Source organism: Pseudophryne corroboree, chromosome 5 (assembly GCF_028390025.1).
Source record: "Pseudophryne corroboree isolate aPseCor3 chromosome 5, aPseCor3.hap2, whole genome shotgun sequence".
NCBI lineage: Eukaryota > Metazoa > Chordata > Amphibia > Anura > Myobatrachidae > Pseudophryne > Pseudophryne corroboree.
Window position 1 is genome coordinate 182,680,476 of NC_086448.1, and position 25,892 is coordinate 182,706,367.

General features: G+C 44.2%; 1 protein-coding gene across 2 annotated transcripts in view; it reads left to right on the top strand.

Annotated features, from left to right (window-relative positions):
- The window catches only part of DYNC2I1 (dynein 2 intermediate chain 1), a 167,824-nt gene extending 142,269 nt beyond the window's left edge, over positions 1–25,555 (top strand). For both annotated transcript variants that reach the window (XM_063921921.1, XM_063921920.1), the window contains exons 14-23: positions 852–1,024; positions 2,491–2,653; positions 4,312–4,419; positions 5,565–5,626; positions 5,761–5,812; positions 13,632–13,692; positions 15,049–15,148; positions 16,603–16,734; positions 22,790–23,013; positions 24,354–25,555. In XM_063921921.1, the coding sequence (XP_063777991.1) occupies positions 852–1,024; positions 2,491–2,653; positions 4,312–4,419; positions 5,565–5,626; positions 5,761–5,812; positions 13,632–13,692; positions 15,049–15,148; positions 16,603–16,734; positions 22,790–23,013; positions 24,354–24,525 (1,247 nt within the window). In that variant the 3' untranslated portion in view covers positions 24,526–25,555. The remainder of the gene's footprint in view (positions 1–851; positions 1,025–2,490; positions 2,654–4,311; positions 4,420–5,564; positions 5,627–5,760; positions 5,813–13,631; positions 13,693–15,048; positions 15,149–16,602; positions 16,735–22,789; positions 23,014–24,353) is intronic.
- Positions 25,556–25,892: the final 337 nt, after the last annotated feature.

Here is a 25,892-nt window from a genome sequence, read left to right on the forward strand (position 1 = left end):
GTTGCAAAGGGCATGTTGGGGCCAATAAATTTGATAGTGGACCATTTTAAAGACTCCTTGTCTTTTTAAACAATATTCCCTCCATCCCTGCGTATGCCTTTATAGTAATGATCTTAAGTTGTTTAGTAGTTACATCCTGCTGCTTTTTGGTGGCTTAATAATGTAGTCCCTGTGAATTCCTTCTTCCCGGGGGACACCATCTCCTCTCATAAACAGCATTGTCTAAGGGTTATCCACATTCATCGTACACCTCCCACATCACTGAGTTTAATGTCCTAGTGCACAAATCTTTTAGCTTTCATTTAGTCTTGTTAGTGTCAGGTGCCTCATTGTACAGTTACAGTATTAGGTTGTTGTAGAGTGCGCCATCTATGGAGAGACCAAGAACTATTCATAAAGACCAGACTGTTACAGAACATTACATTAGCATGTAACAAGCAGAACCAACAGGAGACTATATAAAGAGGTTCTATTTTAAGACATAAGCATTGTGGAATGAGAGCCTTCAGGGGTCTAAACTAGGGTGTAAGGAAAGACACTTGCTGTACGGCAGACAACAAGGTACATACAGTAGAATTGGAAATATCTGTATTGCATTCATACTGTATGTGTCTAAACGTTTGTATACTATGTGCCTTTTCATATTAGATCAACTTCTGTCTATATTTAGTGGCCTTTTAGATTGATTAAGTACGTGTTTTCTGACTGCATGGAAAATATCTATAATAGCCTCAGTATGAGTTAGCTGAAAGTCATCAGGTCAGATGCTGTCCACAGGAGGCCGTGCGTGTCATATTTAACGTGCCGCAATGAACACATTTCTGCTTGTGTCATTTTGGATACCTTCACAGGCCGGACTGTTTACCACCTGCATTTCTCTGATGCCCAAAGACACCAGTTACTTACTGTGCATGGCCAGTGCAAGGACTCTGACACTGCTATTCTGCGGGAGAAGGTTATTATCTGTGTATGGAATATATGGCAACCATCCACTCCCCAGAAAATTCTCATCTGCGAGTCTGAGGTATGAAAACGTGCAATCGGCAGTGACCATCAGGGATTTCGTTTTACTCACTGCTGGGAGCTGAGGCAGTACAGCAAAAACATTTGTAATATAACATACACCAGAATTGGCAAGTACCATAGGGGTCTGTTCATGAAGCAGTGAAAAGAGTAGAGAAGTGAGCCAGCGAAGAAGTTGCCAATGACAACCAATCAGTGTTGAGGTAACATATATAAAATGCATTCTATAAAATTATACGTAGCAGCTGATTGGTTACCATGGGCCACTTTTCCACTGGATCACTTCTCCACACTTTTCACTGCTTCATGAATAGACCACTAAATTACTTTTCATTCTATCTGCTTATTAGGTTTGTACGTGCATAATTTCTTATTATTAGGTATGTTATATTGGACTTTCTGTAAGAGTCTAATTTGTCCTTCAGCACTTTATAGTTTGATATTAATGGTTACTCTTCTTTCATGTTTAAATTCTAATGTTTAAACTCCTTGTGCTGGCTTTCTATGTCCCCTGTATGTGTAGGTTATTGCACGTGGAGAGAACCTTCTACCTTTCATTTGTCTATGCCAGTGGTTCCCAAACTTTTTGAATCACGGCGCCCTAGAGTACCAAATTTTTTTCATGGCACCCCTAGGTCAAAAGTTTCTTACTGATAAATTTAGAAATAAATATTAAATTAAGTAGATTGTGTTTATATGTCATCCTTAGGGTCAGTTGTGTGGTGAGGGACAAAATTTGCTTCTGTTTGGCCACATATTTTATGACTGACAGCTACTAGCACTAGTTTACCCTATTATATTGACCATAAATAATTTGACTTGGTCCTGGACCACCAATCCAAGGCACCCCTGCAAGTGTCCCGAGGCACCCCAGGGAGGCATGGCACACAGTTTGGGAACCACTGGTCTATGCTGTCTATTCATTGCAGTAACTTTTTAAAAGGGAAAGGTTAATACATTGGACAGTTAGTGCTGTTTATAGCAAAAGCTGATCGTTATTTTCTTTGGTGCATGTTCAGTATGCTGAAAACCACGGGATCTGTGTGCATATACTACTCCAAATCACCCGCATATTCATAGCGTACATGTCGTTGTTATTCTGACTATTCAGTTGCCGGTGTCTGATCTTTCATACACCTGCACACTGTCTAGTCAGGATTGTAAAGACATGTAGGGTGTATGTGGCAAGTATAACTTTGTACAGGAAGGCCTTATTTCCAAGTTTGTTATAATGAACAAATTGACATATGTATCATTTTATTTTTTTATTTTTATGATCATATCTCGTTAAGGCAAATGCAAAAGTTAAAGGTCCTAGATCACATATATTCTCACAGACAATGGCAATCATTTGCTCATTGCAATGTCATACCTACAAATGATACTTACCCATTGATACAGAATACTGTTTTACCCTGGTGCTATTACTGATTAGACCTGAAAGACTCTCCTATTGGGACTGTGTAGGTGAAATGCTGCTGCTTCAGCCCTAGTAAAGCATCACTGGTGTTTGCTGGTACAGCAGATGGCTCGGTGGTAGTTTGGGATCTACGTGAGGACTTCAGTATGCATCAGACCATGAGGATAGAGGACACTAACTGGACATTTAGATCTGCTACATTTTCTACAGGTTAGTGATTTCTAGTTCAGTTTCTCATCTTATTCTATTATTAAAGTTGTTCAGGAATCAGTATATGAATATGTATACTCTGACATCCTCTAAACTGTGCAAAATGTTAAGTGGCCATATTGATCAAATTACCTATAATCTGGCTGGTATGCAGTTTTAGGGGCATATTCATATTCAAGTAGCCGCAGAATGCCACGCCAGTCGGATTCAGATAGCGGGTATCACCCTGTGCGTCAGGGGTTAAAGTGAGCCGGAACTGCGTTCCGTCAGTTCCACAGGGAGACGGAACACAGTTCCGCCTCCTATGGCTCACCTAACTCGATGTGTGCCCGGCGCTGCAGGGAGATGCTGGGCGCCCGCTGAGATTGTGTTACCAGCGGGCGCCCGGCTCCCTCTCCACAGCGGAAGCCGGCGTAGGGAGCTCACTACTGAGCTCCGGCTCTGTCAGAGTGCGCTATGGGAGAGACGCTATGAGTCTCTCTCATAGTGCTGATGAGCGGACGCCGGGAAGACTGCAGCGGTCGGACGCGGGAGTGGGGCTCGTTGAGTATGGTGTGTTGTTTTTTTTGTTTTTTTTAATGTGTGTGAGTGCTTCTACTGGGGGCAAACTACAGGGGAGCATTACTACTGGGGGCAAACTACAAGGGGGCTAACTACAGGGGGCATAACTACAGGTGCATTACTACTTCGGGTCATTACTACTGGGGGCAAACTACAAGGTGGAAAGCTACTGGGGGCATTACTACAAGGGGGCATTACTACTTGGGGGCATTACTACTTGGGGACATTACTACTGGGGGCAAACTAAAGGGGGCGAACTACAAGGGGGCATGCTATTGGAGCAAACTACTAGGGGAACTACAAGGGGGCAAACTACAGGGGGCATTACTACTGGGGGCATAACTACAAGGGCAATACTACTTGGGGGCATTACTACTGGGGGCAAACTACAGGAGGGCTAAACTACTGGGGGCATAACTTCAGGAGGGCTAAACTACTGGGGGCATAACTACAGGGGCTAAACTTCTGGGGGCATTTCTACTTGGGGGCAAACTACAAGGGGGCTAAACTACTGGGGGCATTACTACTTGGGGGCTAAACTACAGGGGGGCATTACTACAAGGGGGAAAACCACAGGGGCTAAACTACTAGGAGCATTACTAATTGGGGGCAAACTACAAGGGGGCATTACTACTGGGTGCTAAACTACAAGGGGCATAACTACAGGGGCTAAACTACACTGCTCAAAAAAAGGGAACACTTAACAACACAATGTAACTCCAAGTCAATCACACTTCTGTGAAATCAAACTGTCTACTTAGGAAGCAACACTGATTGACAATCAATATTACATGCTGTTGTGCAAATGGAATAGACAACAGGTGGGAACTCTGAGAAGGATGCAGGCTCTGCCATACACCTTGTCTACTCCAGAGACAGGGGTGAGGATGACTCTAGTAACCCTTTTTCTTATACCTTGTTCTGCTCTACTGTTACAGTATTGCTACTGATGACAAATTTGCTTTGGTTTCCCAGTCCTTAGCCATAACCATGCTAATGTTTCCAGAATGGTTGTGTTAATAAATGCATATTGATAAATTGTTCCTAAGTGCAGTAATGTGGTTGGATGTTTATAGACATATTTTTATTAATTGCAGACGGTGTTTTCACGCAAGTGGGTCACAGTCTCCCAGTAAAAGCCATAGAACCTGTCCCAAGTACAGAGGCAAAGGATCATGAGATGTCTTCTCTGAGCTCTCGTGAAGGTACATGTGATGCCTGAGATTTTTAATTACTACAAATAATGTTATCTGTAATTAAATAGATACAGTCTTTTCATAAACTATCTGTAAAACATGGCTTAGTCTGCTCTCTACCTTAAACATGTATCATTTATTCATCTGTTTATGTGGGCAGAAGGGGCCATTACTTACAGGTACTGTAACTACAAATGAAAAAAGAAAATTTTTCCAAACTTACTTTTCAATAATATTTTAGAAAAATGTATTTTGTTCGTTCACTTTTGGTAAAATCTGTCCTTTTCTTGGGTAAAAGTCAGCTCATCTAAAAACTGGGACATTTTTTTTTTTTTTTTAATCGTGAACAATAGAAATATTTATTGGGCATTTAAATATTTTATACAACATTTAACTTTTTCTAGAAAGAGGTTTCAGACCTCATAAAATATGTGCATCTTTTAGATGCCCAGATTTATCAAGACTTGTAGAGTGATAAATAGCATGGTGATAAAGTACCGACCAACCAGCTCCTAGCTGTCATTTTTCAAACACAGCCTGTAACATGGCAGTTAGGAGCTGATTGGTTGGTACTTTATCACTGTGCAATTTATCACTCTCCAAGGCTTGATAAATGTGGGGGCCTTAGTTCGCTATTTATGAATTATTGTGAAGGGCTTGTTAAATATTGGCACCTGTTTTAGGTGTGGGTGGATGTTATATTGACATTTCACCTGTAAATTATATTACTAAAATGAATGGTGTGTTTTTGTGTTTGTACATAATACATAGCAAACATACTGTAGCATAGGACTTTCCTTGTCAGACCATAGCTTTTCTGCAGTCTCAGGTGTGCATCTGGGGTTCCCTATTCACTCTCATGTTATGATGACCATGTAATCTCCTTAGAACACTTCATTTTCCTAGGCAGAAATCCATGGAGTTCTAAAATACGTGGAAGACTCTGCTCACATTGCGTTATTTTACTAAATCTACTTAGTCGGGAAAAACAACTAATAGTCCATAAGGGAGGGTTAAGAGACTACTGACTTTTTTTTACTAATCAATCTTTATGGTGTGTGTCCTCATTCTTCTTTAAACATACAAAGTTTTTTCCTTTTCAATAAACAATTTGTATTTTCCTTTATAACCTTCTGTCTTCCTTCTTTTTGCAGAAATGTCAGGTTTGTCATTTCAAGTGGCATCACTAGATGAAAGTGGTCATCTTATTTTTTGGGTAAGTTTGAAAGAACAAAATAATAACATGAAATATACACATCTGCAATCATTTATTGACTTTGGAAGATTCGGTGCTCAAATCAAATTCATTTTCATTTTCATAAGTCTTTAAATTGACTACTCTAATTTCAGGTAGTGGTAGAACTGAGAAAGGCTGATCTAGCTGGCTCCCAAAGTGACTTGGGTAAGTGTTTAACGTCAATACTGTTATGTGAATTAGCTTGTATTTAACTCTACAGTCCAAAACGGCTTTATCTGTAAATATACAAACTAGAATTGTTATTCCTGGTTACAGCAGTTTCTACTGTTTAAGCTGTTGGCATTAAAGAAATTAACAACATTTGTGTGCAGATCGGGTAAGGATGGCGTTTCCTGAGGTAGACAGATGCACTTTCTTACAGCAGCCCAAATAGTGACACGGCAGTCCAGGGTGTTTGTTGCAAATACAAAAAAGGGAGTATACCAAGGTATAATCGGGCGCTGTATGTATGAGAACCTATGCTAAACTGCAGCCAAAAAGTAGGTGGAAGTCACTCCCACAATAGTACAAAATAAATCAGAAATGGAGGCTGCGTTCAGATATTTTAACACAATGGTAAGTGTCAATATATACGTATAGTTAAAAATGACATTTTAATAAAGACACATACAAGCAATATGAAAATAGCATGAATTCATACATTACATTTAAAACGGTATATATTACCCTAGGTATCAGGTCAGGAAAAGTATTGAAGTTTCATTTAGGAGTCCGTTCCAAAAGTTCCCTTGTGGAAAAAGCAAGTCCAATACAACAAGAGTCTCTTTGGTAGGAGAGAGTTCAATTTAAGGTGCAAATTTCAATTTACTGTTAGAGGAGATGGTTGCTGTAAAATGTCCCATTAAATAGGTGGGTTCCTCATGTTAAATAGGTGGGTTCAAAGCTGAAGGCTATACGCAGGGAAACGCGTCAGTTGTTGCCGGTCTTGTCAGGACATTTTATTCAATTGGAGCCGAACCAGCCCTGGATACTACATTTCCACCTAAAGAGACTCAGAGTGGTTTTCTCTGACGTCCTAGTGGATGCTGGGAACTCCGTAAGGACCATGGGGAATAGCGGCTCCGCAGGAGTCTGGGCACATCTAAAGAAAGCTTTAGGATCACCTGGTGTGCACTGGCTCCTCCCCCTATGACCCTCCTCCAAGCCTCAGTTAGATTTCTGTGCCCGACGAGAAGGGTGCACACTAGGGGCTCTCCTGAGCTCTTTGTGAAAGTTTTAGTTTAGGTTTATTATTTTCAGTGAGACCTGCTGGCAACAGGCTCACTGCATCGTGGGACTAAGGGGAGAAGAAACGGACTCACCTGCGTGCAGAGTGGATCGGGTTTCTTAGGCTACTGGACATTAGCTCCAGAGGGACGATCACAGGTTCAGCCTGGATGGGTCCCGGAGCCGCGCCGCCGGCCCCCTTACAGAGCCAGAAGAGCGAAGAGGTCCGGTGAAATCGGCGGCAGAAGACGATCCTGTCTTCAGATAAGGTAGCGCACAGCACCGCAGCTGTGCGCCATTGCTCTCAGCACACTTCACACTCCGGTCACTGAGGGTGCAGGGCGCTGGGGGGGCAGCGCCCTGAGACGCAATAAATCGATAAAAACCTTATATGGCTAAAATAAATGCATCACATATAACTCCTGGGCTATATGGATGCATTTAACCCCTGCCAAAACATACAGAAAAACGGATGATAAGGACGCCGAGAAAGGGGCGGAGCCTATCTCCTCAGCACACTGGCGCCATTTTCCCTCACAGCTCAGTTGGAGGGAAGCTCCCTGGCTCTCCCCTGCAGTCACTACACTACAGAAAGGGGTTAAAAAAGAGAGGGGGGCACAAATTAGGCGCAGTATAAACAATACAGCAGCTATAAAGGGAAAAACACTTATATAAGGTTATCCCTATATATATATATAGCGCTCTGGTGTGTGCTGGCAAACTCTCCCTCTGTCTCCCCAAAGGGCTAGTGGGTCCTGTCCTCTATCAGAGCATTCCCTGTGTGTGTGCTGTGTGTCGGTACGTTTGTGTCGACATGTATGAGGAGAAAAATGATGTGGAGACGGAGTAGAGTGTCTGTAATAGTGTTATCACCCCCTAGGGGGTCGACACCTGAGTGTATGTACTGTTGAAATTGCGTGACAGTGTCAGCTTTGTATAAAAGACAGTGGTTGACATGAGACAGCCGGCCACTCAGCTTGTGCATGTCCAGACGTCTCATACAGGGGCTCTAAAGCGCCCGTTACCTCAGATAACGCCGACACGGATACTGACTCCTGTGTCGACGGTGAAGAGACAACCGTGATTTCCAATAGGGCCACTCATTGCATGATTGATGCAATGGAAAATGTTTACACTTTTCTGATAATATGAATACCACCAAAAAAAAGGGGTATTATGTTTGGTGAGGAAAAACTTCCTGTAGTTTTCCTAAATCTGAAAAATAAAATGAGGTGTGTGATGATGCGTGGGTTTTCCCCCGATAACAATTGATAATTCTAAAAAGTTATTGGCAGTATACCTTTTCCCGCCAGAGGTTAGGGTGCGTTGGGAAACACCCCCTACAGGGGATAAGGCGCTCACACGCTTGTAAGAACAAGGGCTCTACCCTCTCTTGAGATGGCCGCCCTTAAGGATCCTGCTGATAAAAAGCAGGAGGGTATCCTAAAATGTATTTACACACATACTAGTGTTATACTGCGACCAGCAATCGCCTCAGCCTGGATGTGCAGTGCTGGGTTGGCGTGGTCGGATTCCCTGACTGGAAATATTGATATCCTAGATAAGGACAGTATATTATTGCCTATAGAGCAATTAAAAGATGCATTTCTATATATGCATGATGCACAGCGGAATATTTGCCGACTGGCATCAAGTATAAGTGCGTTGTATTCTACCAGTAAAGTGGTCAGGGATTCCAAACGGCATTTGGAAATATTGCCTTAAAAAAAGGGGATGTACCCTAGGTCGCCTCTCAAAATAAGACGCCGTATTATCAGGCGCAGTCCTGGTTGGCAAGCGGACAAAAAGGTTCCTCTTTTCTGCTCGTGACAGAGGGAGAGGAAAATGGCTGCAGAGATCAGCCAGTTCCCAGGAACAGAAACCCTTTTCCGCCTCTGCCAAGCCCTCAGTATGACGCTAGGGCTTTACAAGTTCAGGCACGGTGGGAGCCCGTTCTCAGTGAATTTCAGTGCGCAGTGGGCTCACTCGCAAGTAGGCCCCGGGATCCTTCAGGTGTTATCTCAGGGGTACAAAATTGGAATTCGAGACGTATTCTCCTCGCCGTTTCCAAAAAGTCTGTTTTACCGACGTCTCCCGCTGACAGGGAGGCAGTTTTGGAAGCCATTCACAAGCTGTATTCCCAGCAGGTGATAATTAAGGTACCCCTCCTGCAACAGGGAACGGGGTATTATTCCACACTATTGTGGTACCGAAGCCAGACGGCTCGGTGAGACCGATTTTAAAATCTAAAATCTTTGAACACTTACATACAGAGGTTCAAATTCAAAATTGAGTCACTCAGAGCAGTGATTGCAAACCTGGAAGAAGGGGACTACATGATGTCTCGGGACATCAAGGATGCTTACCTTCATGTCAAAATTTACCCTTCTCACCAAGGGTATCTCAGGTTATGGTACAGAACTGTCACTATCAGTTCAGACGCTGCCGTAGGGAGGGTCCACGGCACCCCGGGTCTTTACTGAAGTAATGACCGAAATGATGATATTCCTTCAAAGGAAGGGAATTTTTAGTTATCCTTTACTTGGACGATTCCCTGATAAGGGTAAGATCCAGGGAACAGTTGGAGATCGGTGTAGCACTATCTCAGGTAGTGTTGCGGCAGCACGATTGGATTCTCAATATTCCAGATTCGCAGCTGGTTCCGACGACTTGTCTTCTGTTCCTAGGGATGATCCTGGACACAGTCCAGAAAGAAGGTGTTTCTCCCGGAGGAAAAAGCCAGGGAGTGAGCTAGTCAGGAACCTCCTAAAACCAAACCAAGTCTCAGTGCATCAATGCACAAGGGTTCTGGGTAAAAATGGTGGCTTCCTACGAAGCAATCCCATTCGGCAGATTCCACGCAAGACTTTCCAGTGGAACCTACTGGACAAATGGTCCGGGTCGCATCTTCAGATGCATCAGCGGATAACCCTGTCACCAGGGACAAGGGTATCCCTCCTGTGGTGGTTGCAGAGTGCTCATCTTCTAGAGGGCCGCAGATTCGGCATTCAGGACTGGATCCTGGTGACCACGGATGCCAGCCTGCGAGGCTGGGGAGCAGTCACACAGGGAAGGAATATCCAGGGCTTATGGTCAAGCCTGGAGACATCACTTCACATAAATATCCTGAAGCTAAGGGCCATTTACAATGCTCTAAGCTTAGCAAGACCTCTGCTTCAAGGTCAGCCGGTGTTGTTCCAGTCGGACAACATTACGGCAGTCACCCACGTAAACAGACAGGGTGCCACAAGAAGCAGGAGGGCAATGGCAGAAGCTGCAAGGATTCTTCGCTGGGCGAAAAACCATGTGATAGCACTGTCAGCAGTTTTCATTCCGGGAGTGGACAACTGGGAAGCAGATTTCCTCAGCACGACCTCCACCCGGGAGAGTAGGGACTTCACCCAGAAGTCTTCCACATGATTATAAACCGTTGGGAAAAACTCGACAGGTATTGCGCCAGGTCAAGGGACCCTCAGGCAATAGCTGTAGATGCTCTGGTAACACCGTGGGTGTACCAATCAGTGTATGGGTTCCCTCCTCTGCCTCTCATACCCAAGGTACTGAGATTGATAAGATGGAGAGGAGTAAGCACTATATTAGTGGCTCCGGATTGGCCAAGGAGGACTTGGTAACCGGAACTTCAAGAGATGCTCACGGAGGATCCGTGGCCTCTACCTCTAAGAAGGGACCTGCTTCAGCGGGGACCTTGTCTGTTCCAAGACTTGCCGCGGCTGCGTTGACGGCATGGCGGTTGAACGCCGGATCCTGAAGAAAAAAGGCATTCCGGATGAAGTCATCCCTATCCTGATCAAGGCCGGGAAGGATGTAACCGAAAAACATTATCACCGCATTTGGCGAAAATATGTTGCGTGGTGCGAGGCCAGTAAGGCTCGACGGAGGAAATTCAACTGGGTCGTTTCCTACATTTCCTGCAAACAGGAGTATCTATGGGCCTGAAATTGGGGTCCATTAAGGTTCAAATTTCGGCTCTGTCGATTTTCTTCCAAAAAAGAACTAGCTTCAGTCCCTGAAGTTCAGACGTTTGTTAAAGGGGTACTGCATATACAGACTCCTTTTGTGCCTTCAGTGGCACTTTGGGATCTCAAGGTGGTTTTTGGGTTCCAAAAGTCACATTGGTTTGACCCACTTAAATCTGTGGAGTTAAAATATCTCACAGGAAAAGTGGTCATGCTGTTGGCTATGGCCTGGGCCAGGCGCGTGTCAGAATTGGTGGCTTTATCCTGTAAAAGCCCTTATCTGAGTTTCCATTCGGACAGGGCGGAATTGAGGACTCGTCCTCAGTTTCTCCCTAAGGTGGTTTTCAGCGTTCACCTGAACCAAACCTATTGTGGTGCCTGCGGCTACTAGGGACTTGGGGGACTCCAAGTTGCTAGACGTTGTCAGGACCCGGAAAATATATGTTTCCAGGACGGCTGGAGTCAGGAAATCTGACTTGCTGTTTATCCTGTATGCACCCAACTAGCTGGGTGCTCCTGCTTCTAAGCAGACTATTGCTCGTTGGATTTGTAGTACAATTCAGCTTGCACATTCTGTGGCAGGCCTGCCACCGCCAAAAATCTGCAAATGCCCACTCCACAAGGAAGGTGGGCTCATCTTGGGCAGCTGCCAAGGGGTCTCGGCTTTACAACTTTGCCGAGCAGTTACTTGGTCAGGAGCAAATACGTTTGTAAAATTCTACCAATTTGATGCCCTGGCTGAGGAGGACCGGGAGTTCTCTCATTGGGTGCTGCAGAGTCATCCGCACTCTCCCGCCCGTTTTGGGAGCTTTGGTATAATCCCCATGGTCCTTACGGAGTTCCCAGCATCCACTAGGACGTCAGAGAAAATAAGAATTTACTTACCGATAATTCTATTTCTCGTAGTCCGCAGTGGATGCTGGGCGCCCATCCCAAGTGCGGATTGTCTGCAATACTGGTACATAATTATTGTTACCAAAAAATTCGGGTTATTGCTGTAGTGAGCCATCTTTTCTAGAGGCTCCTCTATTATCATGCTGTTAACTGGGTTCAGATCACAAGTTGTACAGTGTGATTGGTGTGGCTGGTATGAGTCTTACCCGGGATTCAAAATCCTTCCTTATTGTGTACGCTCGTCCGGGCACAGTATCCTAACTGAGGCTTGGAGGAGGGTCATAGGGGGAGGAGCCAGTGCACACCAGGTGATCCTAAAGCTTTCTTTAGATGTGCCCAGACTCCTGCGGAGCCGCTATTCCCCATGGTCCTTACGGAGTTCCCAGCATCCACTACGGACTACGAGAAATAGAATTATCGGTAAGTAAATTCTTATTTTCCTCTCTATTTTTTGCAGTGCTGCGATCAGTTCAAAACTTGGCAGAACTGCGCATGCGTATGCACAGCAATGCGCAGGCGCGTCGTACGGGTACAAAGCGGATTTAATGAAGAATCCATTCGTACAGCCAAACACAAGAAGATTGACAGGATGAAGGCGTTTTCAGGGAGTGGTTGGAAAAATGCAGGTGTGTCCAAGCGTTTGCAGGGCGGGTGTCTGAAGTCAATTCCGGGACCGGACAGGCTGAAGTGATCGCAGCGGCTGAGTAAGTTCAACCTACTCAGAAACTGCACAAAACTTTTTTGTACCGCTCGGCTGCACAAGCGTTCGTACACTTGCAAAATGAAAATACACTCCTCCATAGGCGGCGACTATCTGATCACAGCGCTGCAAAAAATAGCTAGTGAGCGATCAACTCTGAATGACCTTCTATTTGTGAGATGGACCTACTGTCCAACTCACAAATCAGCAGTTCAACACAGCACTCACTTCAGGCAGTAATGGTGTCACTCTCTGCAAGCCAGCAGCTTTCTCCCCAGGCAGTGAGCAACTTCCTGTCCAGCCTGACAGGCTTTTATTACACCAATGCAAGTGTTAGCACTAATTAGCCTTCTCTAATTAGCTCTGCTTTGCAGAAACAGACCTTTTCCTGGGGTTTTAAACTCAAAAATCTTGGCCATATATATCTGCCCACAAATATACTTCCTCTGTTTTTATCACAAAATAATACTGCAACAAAAGAAAGCAGAAACCTTATGAAAACTAATAATGTATTGCATACATACCAACATTCAAATTTTCCTCTCCGGGAGAAGCAAGTGGGCGGTGGTGGGGGGGCGGGGCCAGATTAGTCACATCATTAGGCCCCATCCCCTTGCAGTAGAGTGCCGCAATTGATGCAGATATTAATATGGGGCAGGGCTAAAATGATGCAATTACCATAGAATCATTAGGCCCTCCCCCTCCCGATGGACCGCTGATTCAAGGTATTTATTTCCCCATTCTGGCCACTTCACTAGGAAGTGGGTGCAATGCAGGAAGGATAACCACTCTTCCGGGTGCGGGGGACTGCTCGAAAAATTGAGTGTCTCCCACAGGTTCTGGGAGAGTACGCATGTATGATATATCGGGATCACAGATGACTCATCATTGATCACTATGGTGTGTGCCTCAAAACCATGATATCTATTTACTCACATACAATGTTTTTTCTTTTGTTGCATGTTTTTTTTTCTTTTGTAAATGTTATTCCAAATACTTGAGTCCAAAATATAAATGGTCGCTTATACATATTTTATTATTTTCTATTTAACAAATAAGCCGATGTGACTTAATATTTAAGATTTTTTTTAAGCAATACAGTGAAGTCTGATATTCTCTAACAATCTGTTTTTTAAAGTGATATTATCTATATAGATTGTTTTTACAATATTTAAATATTTTCCAGGCTTAATCCCAGGGGGTAAAGTGAAGTTGGTACATAGTTCTTCCATACATCTAAGTGACAGGTAAGTGTACTTTACATCAAAGAATTGTTGAAGCATCTCAGATTTTAAATATTAATGAATGTACTTCCCACTACTCAACTTTGTAAATAGACACTGCGCCTGATTCTGAGACGTGCGTTAATGCGGTCACAATTCCATATGCCTCCAGCAATCAGAAGTCCTATGTAAATATCTGCCTGTATTCTATGCCATAGGCGGGAGCAGCCTCCTTCGCTGGTAACAGCACTTACACCCACCCCATTCTTGGTACAGAAGATACGACTGAAAGTGGCATGCATTCAGCATTTCAGTATAGATTGCAAGTGCAACTCTGACTACATGCAACACCTCATTGATGCCCAGTTCACCCAGTAATTCCCATTCACAGGATGGACAGACAGGGGCCAATATAGAGTTGCACGCAAGTCTGTCTTATGGCTCTCAGAACTGCACATACTCAACTTAATGACCGAATCTTCACTTGTGGAATAACTGGGGAGTTTTGTTGCATTTGCACATAGTTTAGTGAGTACATGTTGGGTAAAGTGTTGATAGAGCTGCAGGGGGTCATTCCGAGTTGATCGTAGCTGTGCTAAAATTAGCACAGCTACGATCATCTTCCCTGACATGCGGGGGGATGCCCAGAACAGGGCTCGTCAGTGCCGGCCCCCCCGCAGAAGTGCAAAGGCATCGCACAGTGGCGATGCCTTTGCACTTCAAGAGTAGCTTGCAGCCAGCGCAGCTTTAGCGTGCTGGCCGGGAGCTACTCATCGCTCCCCGGCCCACAGCGGCTGCGTGTGACGTCACGCAGCCGCTGCGGCCCACCCCCCGTTCGGTCCGGCCACGTTTGCGATCTCCTCTGCCTGTCAATCAGGCAGAGGCGATCGCAGCCCTGCTATGGCATTCGGCCGTCTGGCATGCGCCGGCACACTACGGCACTTGCGCATGCTCAGTAGGGACCCGTTCGCTCGGCTTCGACAAAAAGCAGCGAGCGAACGGGTCAGAATGACCCCCGCAGTCTTAATGATAACGAGGATGGCTATGTACAGGAATGGGAGATGTGGTCATATAGATGTGTACAATTCAGCATACAGGCGAGTAATCCACATCGTGTCCATGTAGACGATGCTGGTGTAGTAATGGGTCACTTGTGTTCAACTCTGCATCAAATCTCCACTGTTGTTAAGTAAGAAAAAACTTGTATTATTGTTCATCCCCATAATATACAACCTCTTATATAATGGCAAGTAAACCTGGTGCGGTCAGGGATCACCTACGTTTATGCTCCTTTCCTGTAGTATTGACTTTCTGTAAACATTTGTTTTTCTGTAAAACTGGAGTTTGTGGTTTGAGATTGTTAATAACTTTGTTTTGTAGGTTTTTCCACAAAGATGTCCTAAGTCTCGGAATCCCTCAAACCTTCAATATTAAATTTCTCCCACAGGACTTAAATCACTTTGTCATTGGAACGGATATCGTAAGTTAAAAGTACATTTAGAAATGTATATGTATTACATTTTAGATTTTAACTGTTGGGAAACTGGGTTTTCACATTTGTGGAACACTGGCAAGTATATTTCCATTGTTTCTACCGATGCTGGCTTTCACAGTACTACACATATATTATCCTAGCTGGAGAACACTCATGCCATGGGGTTGTATTGAAGGTGCGGATCTGAACACTTAAAAGTTTACCTTCATCAACTTCCCCCTAGTTTAAGTTAAGTGCACAGGAGATGACGGTTTCTATGCTATGATGCTGCAATGTTGCTCTATTTAGGGCTTTTTATTTTACTTTATTTCATTTTATCTAGAAGTGGTGCAGCTGCTGCAGTCTCGGTTTAGGTCACAGTGGGAAACCAGTGCACAGTCAATGGGAATAGGATAATTCAGGTCTCTATCTTCCCGGCTCCTTTTAAATACTTGGGTTGCACACATTGAAAAAGAAAATGTCTCCTGTGCAGACTAGCCACTGTGTGGTGATCCCACCTGTGCTCAATATTGGACCTGAAATTGGCTGATTGTCACTGCTCTGACCCCACTCACAGAAGAAAGAATTCTGTCCAGAACAGTTTGAAACGTTTTTTGCCTTTTTATGGCCATCGCTTCTTAGGGAGAATGGACAGTGAAACATTTGGGACAACCGGAGATTGATCTGATGTCCTACTGTCACAAAAACAAGGTGCACATTCTGCTACAGAGATCAGCATCTCTTGTGGATGCGAGGTTGATCTACCACTTTCCTTTCATTCCAATGTCTCTTTATGTCCTAAAAAGGGCAAAAGTGATTCTTGTGGCTCCTGATTGGCCAAGAAAGGCTTGGTACTCCCACACGCTCAGGAAGTCCGCGGGTCACAGTTGGCATCTGCCTCTGCAAGGAAACCTCCTTTAAGGTTTGATTTGGCATAATAATTATCTTTGGTTGGCTTTATCAACGTGGGTCTTGAAGACAAGGTCTTGGGCTAAGTGATTGTGGAGGAGGTAGTAGAGATGATATTAAAAACTAGGATATCATTGTCTGCATATTCTAGAACTATCATTGAGTTTGGAAGACCTGTATGACATAGTGAGCATGCTTGGGGTTTCACGCATCTTTTTTGTTTCTTTAGACTGGTTTGGATTGTCGGTTTATTGTAAGAATAAATTAGCATTAATTCTGATCATTCAAACTTTTTACATTGGGTGTTGCACATCCAGCCTCCGTATGCCCTTCCACAGCACTGTGGGACATCTCCTCACTTCAACAATCACCATGTGATCCATTACTCGGAAACTTCCCCTGCATGTGCCAGTGCTTATCTCAGTATGCGAGTGTATAAGGTTGGCTAATACAAGTATACCACAGCCTGATTTTCAGATTTGTACTAAATCATATAGATTTCTAACTTGCATTTTACATCTGATTTTCCCTTCTTTTTACATTTTCATCAGGGAATAGTAACTCATGGAACACGATACGGGTTAATAGAGCCACCAATGCAATACACATCTATGCACAGCAAGCTGAGACCATCGCAGGTCACTGCCATTGATTTTTCACCATTTGGAGAACCTGCATTTTTGGTAAGTAATTCAATGAGGTTAACTTCAAATGTTTCTACATAAAAGATTAATCATTCATGCTGACATATTTACTATCCAGTCTGCTGTAATGTAGTGTTAATGCGAGGTTAGCTTTTCACCGTGTTGTTAGCTATTGTGCAGGGTTTTTTAACTCTCTTCTCCCATCTTCTCAAATCTCTTCCCCTATTACTCCCATCTTTCCCCTGTTCTTCCTGTTTCCCACTATTCTTTCCATTGCTTCTATTCCTCCATCTCCCCCATATTTTGTGCCCTATTTACCCCATCCCCATCTCTTTCTCCTTATGATTATAACAAAAAGGTGATCCAAAAGCACAAATCCTCAAAAAAAAATCTGTGGTGGGGGTGTGGTTTGGCTGAGCTAACACGCAGGGTGCCGTGGCTCCAGACAAATGCCAGAAGTAACGGGGTTTATTCACTATTTAGTGTCCACCAAGCCACCCCTAAATATAGGTGATTACTTTCTGATCAAGTATAGGGTGGAGGTTAGCTGCTGCGGAGTCGAGGGGGGGGGGAGGGTTTACACCCCACCTGCGGGTTGCGGCCTCCCCTCCAGCTTTGAGCCGGTGCCTCAAGTAGCTGGGATGATTGCCCCGATCGGACCACCAACCTTACCTTCCTTGTGGAGCTGTCCACAGATCTCCCCCACTGCTCACGGGCCGGTGGCGGTCCTCAAGCCAGGCGACAGAGAGGGGATTTCTGTGTCTGGAGCCCGGACATCGGCGGCTGTTTCCTCACCCAAGGCGCGATGCAGGAGACCGGAGCCAGTGCTTCCTGTTTGTTGGGTGCGTGCCTGGTGCCTGGACGCTTGCCTGCTGCTTTCCGCGGCCCTTGTCGGTGTTCTCCTGACCCGGATCTGCAACGAAGTCGGTGCTGCGGCACCTACTGGTGATGCGCTCCCTGGACGGATACACAGCCGTGCAATGATAAGCAGCTTGCAGGGACACTCTTTCCTGCTGTATAGTGCCGCTTTCCCCCGCTCCCCACTGCTTCTGGGCTCTGCTGCCCGCTTGTGTGAGCGCTGACCAGAGGCTGGAGCCTGGAGTTCCAACCTACGGGCCCGCCATCTCAGGAAGTTGATAGTCGTGTGGACACTTTCAGCCAGAGGGGTGAGTACCTTCTGGGTGCGTTAATTACACAGATTGACTTATACCATAGCATCCTTCACAGGCTGTCAGCATAGCTCCACTGGGAGGGCTCTCTCACTCCTCCACAGCACCAGTTACCCCACAGATCATGTGGTGGGTCCCCACTAGCCCAGTGCAGGCCGTAGGTGGCCATTTTCAATTGAATTGTGTGCTCAGTGCAGCTGCCCTCTCATGGGCAGCGGCTGTCGCTACATCTTTACAGCGGCCACTCTCATAGTACTGCTGACTGCCCTGTATGACTGCTCCTACTGTCACTGAGATTCTGGACCACTCTACCCTGCTGGATAATTCCACTCTTCGAAGGGCACTGTCAGCCCCCCCTATGCCTGTGTGTGAACGAACCTGTTTTTTCAGATGCCATCCCTTACACTACAAATATCCTTTCACCCGGTCTGACGGGTCATACAGATTATACCCCGGAGTCAGGGTACAGATGCCTATTTGCTAACTGATGCTTGGCTAGACACCTTTCTTATGGGGGGAATGTATTGGCACTGACAGAAGTGTTGTTCCAATCACATGTTACTTGCTGGTGTTCCTTAGTGGTACTAAACTGCCCCATGGTAAGAGGAACTCACAAGGGGCTGGATGAAAATCACAGAAGGGGAACTTGGCTCAACTCATGGGGACTCCATCCTCGGCTAACATGAGACAGTTTCTCCTTCCTCAGGGCTATGTCCCTGCTGATGATACCTCTACGCCCCCTACCCCACACCACTTGCCTGCCTCGGACTCTCCCTCTCGGGTTGGAGTCCACTTGGAAAATCTGAATGCTGTTCCAGAGTTGGAGGGCATTTCACAGATCACGCACCTGTTCCGTTCCATGCCGACAAAGCAGGATTTCATACAGCTGGAAAATAGAATCAGGGACACAGTCCGTTCAGAGATTGCCCGTATACAATCGGAGGTGTTGCGAGATCGGCACCAGATTGGCCTCGGTGGAGAGTTTTTCGTCTGCCTCAGCAACGGCTCACAACGCCCTCAGAGCCGTGGTCATCCGTCAAGCGACAGATCTTCATCAACTCTAAGAACACCTCGATGACCTTGATAACTGCGGAAGGAGAAACAATTTGAGGATAAGAGGGATCTCTGAGGACATTCCACCCCAAGGCCTCATCGATTTCCTAATGAGAGTTTTCAAGTCCTCACTCTTTCGATTAAATTTGATAGCGCTCACCGGGCTTTGAGACCTATAGGGGCTCCAACGAACCGGCCTCGGGATAATATCTGTTGACTTCACTATTACTCACAGAAAGAGGACATCCTCCGCAAAGTCCATCTTTTGGACATCATTAAGATAGACGACTAGCGAATTCAGATTTTTCAAGATTTGTCGTGGTCGACCCTCCAGAAGTGGAGAGCTACACGCTACAGAATCCGACCGATCTGCCCCTTTTCTGTCAAGCGCTTGGTGTTCCCTTAGTGACCTTCCCGGACTGGCAGGAGCCTCTGATTCATTCTATTCCGCCTGAACTATCTCACCCGGATATTGATTGGCAAGTTGTCCACCACAACCCGAAACCACCTAAAGAACAGCGAAACCCTCACTCTTTGGTGACACAGTGATGTCCCTTAGAGATTTGATTGTTTAGTACCCACTATTGTGGGAGATTTTATCACCTACATTGACTATCATCTTGTCACCGTTTTTTCTCTTGCAAGCTGTGCCTCCTCCATTTGAGACGTTCTCACGGATCCTATACTGTTCTGGATGGGGAGGTGCTTACCCGAACTTGCAGCGATGAAGGCCTCTGTTTATATTTCTGTGTTTCTCTTTTCTCTCCAGGGGGTATATTTACTAAGAATCGTACTTGTGGCGATTTGGTGAGAGTTTCATCTCGATTAGTATCGGTCGTGTTTTTTTGCAACTTTTTTATTTTATTTCATGTAATTTACTAAGCTGCCGAGTCCTCTTCTTTCGTATGTTCCGATGCCGATGTGAATCGTATTGTCGGGCAGTGATTAGTAAAACACTGCCGGACATAACACAATGAAGCCCGGCCGGATCAGTGACCTCTTCAGCCTGAGGTGGATATCTCTGGAACTCCAATTAGACCTTCCCTAGCTTTGCACCGTGCGGTCCGCCGTGTCCTGCATGAACACCAGTTGGTCGACACGTTGAGGCTCCAGCATACGGGAGATATGAATACACGTTTTTTTCTAGTCCGCATATCACGTACTGTAGGATAGATTACTTCCTTTTGCCCCATAGATTCCTGCACCTGATCCTGGCCTCTGATATTGGGCTCATAACCTGGTCCGATCACGCCCTTATTTCCCTGACTCTGGAGACTGCTTGTCCTCACTTTAAACAATGCACTTGGCGGTTGAACAAACAAATTTTAATGGACCCACGATTTAAGCCCCAACTGACTGAGGCTATAGAGGACGATTTTGTACTGAATGAGACGCCAGACGTCTCCAGAGTCACGGTGTGGGAGGCGCATAAATGTGGGAAATTTATTCAGGTAGGATCAATGTTGAAAAAAGAAAAATGTAAGGGGAAAAATTCGCCCTGATTCAGCGACTTAAAGCCTTGGAGACAACGCACAAGGCGGGGTCGTCCTCCCTGGTCTTGCTCGAGTTGAATGAGACTAGGTTCGCCCTTAATGCTCTGCTGTTTGAGGATATCAAGAAAGATTATAGACTACTGCTGGCTAGAGCGCTGTGTTCCCAAAGAGCCACATTATATATCCAAATGGTAGAAGATGGGAACGGGACTCGTCATACCCTTACCATAGATATAGTGGACACATTCCACTCCTACTATACCAAATTGTACAATCTCTGGGACCCGGGATCCCCAGAGACTCTCTTGGCTACCCGGGTTGTCTGAGGATGATAGCGCCTGACTAGACTCCCCCTTTTTTTTCCCTCCTGGAGCTGGAGCAGGCTCTTAAAGAGGCGCCCTCTGGGAAGAGCCCGGGCCCAGGCGGCTTTACTGTTTCGTATTATAAATCTTTCAGGGACACTTTATTACCCAATGTTGGCGGCCCTTAATAAGGCTTCTGGCGATTGTGGTTTCTCGCCCTAGGGTTTAGAAGCACATATTACGGTCATCCCAAAGGAAGGCAAAGACCCAGCTCAATGCGTCAGCTACTGCCTGATATTGCTTCTTAATTCAGATATCAAACTGTACGCTAAATTTATTGCAAACAGATTGAAGCTTTTCCTCCCTATTATTATCCATTCTGACCAAGTGGGATTTGTACCTGGGAGGGAGGCTAGGGACAACACAACCAAAATCATAGATTTAATGCACTTAGCTTCCGTAGGCTGGACCCCTGTAGTGATGCTGTCAACCGATGCTGAAAATACTTTTTCTCTGCTTTTCTGCCCTGCTTGTATGTTGCAGTTTGTTGTTTAGGCAGGATTTGATATTTGGTCAATATGTTGATTGCTATATTCGAGTGCCTATATCGGATGCTGTGTACTGATATATGTTTTGTGTATCTCTGATGTTACTTTTTCTAATCGATTTGTGCTGCTCTATACTGCCTCATTTGTGTGTTATGCAAAACTCCCTCACCTGAGGAAGGACATTGTCAGAAACGCATTGGTGAAGAACCAGAACCCACTGCACTTGTGGACCTAACCTTTGTTTACCATCTTGTGGAGACAGCTCTGCTTTGCTCAGACTGGGGGGCAGATGCATTAAGGCTGGAGAAGGGATAAAGCAGTGGTACGTGGAAGGAGATAATGCACTAGCCAATCAACTTCTAACTGTCAATTTACTAATTGGAGCTGATTGGCTGGTGCGTTATCACCTTGCACTTATGACTGCCTTATCACTGCTTTATCACTTCTCCAGGCTTAATACATCTGCCCCATGGTGAGAGGAAGCAGTACTGTTCTTTGGGTACACATATGCATAGGATTTCCCTGGGGACCCTTTTATACATTGATTGTATACGTTTTTAATTTGCTGTGGATATGGAATAAATGTTCAAGTTTCTCTGAGCAGAGTTTCTGGACCTTTTTCCTGACATACTGAGAGACCAGTGCTGAAGGAGGAAAGGAGTTTTCTGGCCATATACAAAGATATCTTTACGTGAACGTCTACACCTGTGCCCAGGTGATCTAGAACCTAAGGGTGGACTGTATTTGTCAGAATTTACTTCCTTGCTGTGCACGTAAACGTGTTAGAGGGAATTAAAGATACCTTTATGGGAACGCATCTCACTATAATTAGGTGAGTCCATAAAGGAGGATCTGTATATAGAAGTGAACACACGAAGTATATATAACTAGATTGTGTTGTTTTCTCTTCTTGTCTCCTGAGACGGTGATCTACTCCAGCAGATTCTTTTGAGGATTTGCGCTTTTAGACTATTTTTTTGTTATAATTGTATAGGTAAAAGGACTGGTGCTCCTAGGTGTGGACTAAGCCGCAGTCCTGTGGCTCAGGTGGCTTTAATACTTTTGTTTGTAAAATGGTTTGATGTGATTTAGTCTTGACTCCACAGCAACAGGCGCTTTCTGTGCAGTTTGAGCCTTCACTGACGTGATGTGTGTCCTGTTACTATATGCAAGACTGGTCATCTTAGCCTAGAAATCCATTCATTGTCCCATAAAACTGCAAATAATTGAACAAAATAGGCATTTGACATAATAATAAATAAAATCTATTTAGTTTGACACTTATGGTTTGTACAGTACCCTTATTATACCCAGATCAGCTCTTCCATATATGCCCTTGTGTATGTGATATATAAAATTGAGTTTGCCTTAAATCCACGGCTGCAGTATTTTGTCACATGCCATTGTAAAATAACTAAATATACAAACAATGTTTCCCCTCTAGTGTGTTACTCTTCCTAGCCCCTTCACAACTATTACACTACTTATCCATAATTTATATATTATTTTTTGCATTCTAATGTATTAAGGCAGGATGCTCGGATGGCTGTTTACGATTACACATCATAAGTGCGGAGTACCCAGCAATGCAGTGGAATGACAGCACCAATGGCCAGTCCATTACTGCATTACAATGGTCCTTGACAAGACCAACTGTGTTCTTTGTTTTGGATTCAGCGTCTTCTATCTACATATGGGATTTGTTACAGAATGATTTAAAGCCAGTGGCCATAGAATCCATTATCCCTGACCAGTAAGTACACATTGCCTTGCCTTTATTTTTAGTGATATATGGATTCTACTTTCTCGTGCTACTGATAATGTGTGGGGTCCTGCTGGCATTACTTTTAAATGGAACAGATCAACATTGTCCAATTTAAATGGAACAGATCAACATTGTCCAATTTGCTTGGAACATCTTACAGCAAATACAAGTTACATGAAGTTCTGCATGCCAAAATAGAATCTTATTTACAAAGCACGCTCCATGTACAGTGTAGAACTCTTGTGCCCATTTGCACCTATGCACCAGGAGGGTCCACCCTGCACTTATCAAAGTGCATACCTACTTGTGCTATTGGAAGACACCACAACAAACTAGAAATGCACTTGGGTGTTTAGAAGTGTAAAATGCTAAAGAGATGCACTGTATAAAACAAAATAGGAAATCTGTATCACTGGGATATTTCTGTACAATATACATTATAATTTAGATGTTTATCACTATTATACAGTATATTGTATTGTTACATTCATGCTTTGGGGGTGCTACCATAGAGCATAGTTACTGATTTAGGCAAGAAGTGAAAATACAAAGCTCTGTAATTGATGCACAAATATTTAAAATCAAACTAATTGCATTTGTTTAAAATACAGCATATGTAGATAGATGGCAGCAAAGTATTGGTCAGAAATCTAATTGTAGAGATGTGTGTAAAGAAATGAGTTGCGCAGGGTAACAGTGTAATCTTCACAAGTCCAAATTCCTACAACTTTAGCGCCATCCTCTTCCTTAAATAAAACTCTTTTTTTCCCCCCTAATAAAATACTGCTTGGTTTAGCCTGATCCATAGCTAAAATGAATGATTAGAGTGAGTGGTCATTGTCTTTACTACACGTGGCACTTTGTGTGTTATGAAGTGTGCCTAGACGTTCTCCTCTGCCAGGACAGTAGTAAGGTGCAGTGTGAGTCCCAATAAAAGTATAGGATGAGTTACGATATACTGTATGTATGTTAGTCTAAACCTAGTACAAAAATAGGTCTTTTTCCAAAGAGGAACTAGCAGCTTTCCCCAGCGCACAGGAAAGGACACACACATAGTAGTGCGGACTAGGGGGTTTATTTATCAAGAGTCTGGTTGTATAACCCATAATTTTGGTTGTGTTTCTGCCCTATATTTAAAAGGGCAATGCTTCTACTAGCCATGTCTTGCTAGTAGAAGCACTGCCCGTTTAATTATCAGGAAAGAAACACATCCCTTATTTATTATTCCTGGTATGTGATTTGGAGGAAGGGACACTTTGTTTTACATGATTGTGTATTTGTGTTTTATAATTTAATGTAAACGTCATTATTCTTTTTCATTTGTGCAGAGTGCTGAGTATGTCGGTTTTTGGTGAACCAGAAAAGAACAATAATCTACTGGGACTGGCTTTAGCCAAATCTTCAGGGAAAGTGGAGATCCAATATATTAAGAAGCAATTGGCCAAGATTCAGCCAAAAGAATTAGAGAAATTGCATCTACTTCTACATGAAATTTTATAATGATCCAAAATGTTGGTGCCAGCGACATACAATAATAAATATCCTTTATTATTTGTTTAACTTGTATAAAATGACAAATATATTTGTATTCTCCAATCTAGTGAATAATTTATTGCACATATTTTCATATCTATTTTTGTACTGAATCTTCTTTGTATTGACAAGTACATTATTGAATGGTTGTCTGCACTTAGTCCCCGCACAGACATTGCAAAGTCACATATGCCCTTTACAATGGGTTGGGTATGTGTGTCACCATACCGACGCTGGGATCCTGGTTTTTAAATGCTTGGCGGGGGAGGGGTGTGTGTGAGCGCAACAAAGCCCCTTTGCGGGCTCGCTGCGTTCTCCAAGCTGTGGGCTCGGTCTGGGCTGCCCTCGCCACAGGGTGTTGTGCACACCCATGAGTGGGGATAGTCCCTGTTAGTCGGCATGCCCACTGTCAGGACTGTAAGGCGGAGGGATTCTGGCGGCAGTATTGTGACTGGCGGTCTCCTGACCACCGGTCACATAACTACCTCCCATTTACAATTCGTCCCCATCTGGCTACAAGGACAAGATCTCAGATTGAGCAGTTCCTAGGGAAAATTGCATGGTTCAACATTAAGGAGGGGAATTCAATTCAGGGACCGCGGGTAATTTTTGGTGCCCTGGGCTATTCAGTTATCTCTGATAAACCGGCGAGAGTTGAGGTTTATCAGGGATTATGATTCTCCTGCCTCAGACAGGAGAAACAAATCCCCGAAAACAGCACCTTTTTTGGTCGAAAATGGAGCTGTTTTTTCCGAAAACACACAGGTTTCATTGAACCTGTGTGTTTTTGGGAGAGATTGTATTTTTTCCAGGGGGCCACATTGGATAGCCCCCCCCAAAAAAATACAGGATAAACATCAGAAAACTTTTGAAAATCTTTCATTTTTTCGCTCCCGTGTCTATTATCTCCTAATTCAGCCCCCCCCCTTCCCTCCTAAAATGGAACAAGGAATTTTTATTGTTTAGGATTAATTGCCTAAAGACTATACAGTATTTACACACTTCTGGCTGTGCATTTAATATTATATCCCGCAAGCAGTACTGCCAACAAATGGTAGCTTTGATCCATTGCTTAGTAAAAATAGCCATAAAGTAGCGCTATACAAAAAAACCCTTGTTACATCCATCCATGGAAGGGTTCTCGTTATAGTGCCCCCAGTAATATAAATGAACTGGGCAGTTGTATTTACCCATCGCTGTTCTATCTACTCTGTGTCATTGCTTCTGACTTGTTAGCAGCATTGGGACGCAGGTATAAATTAGGGAGGCTGGTGCAGCTTTGCTTCTTTGACTTTCTTACCAATACTTATCTTTTAATAAGAAAACAAAATATT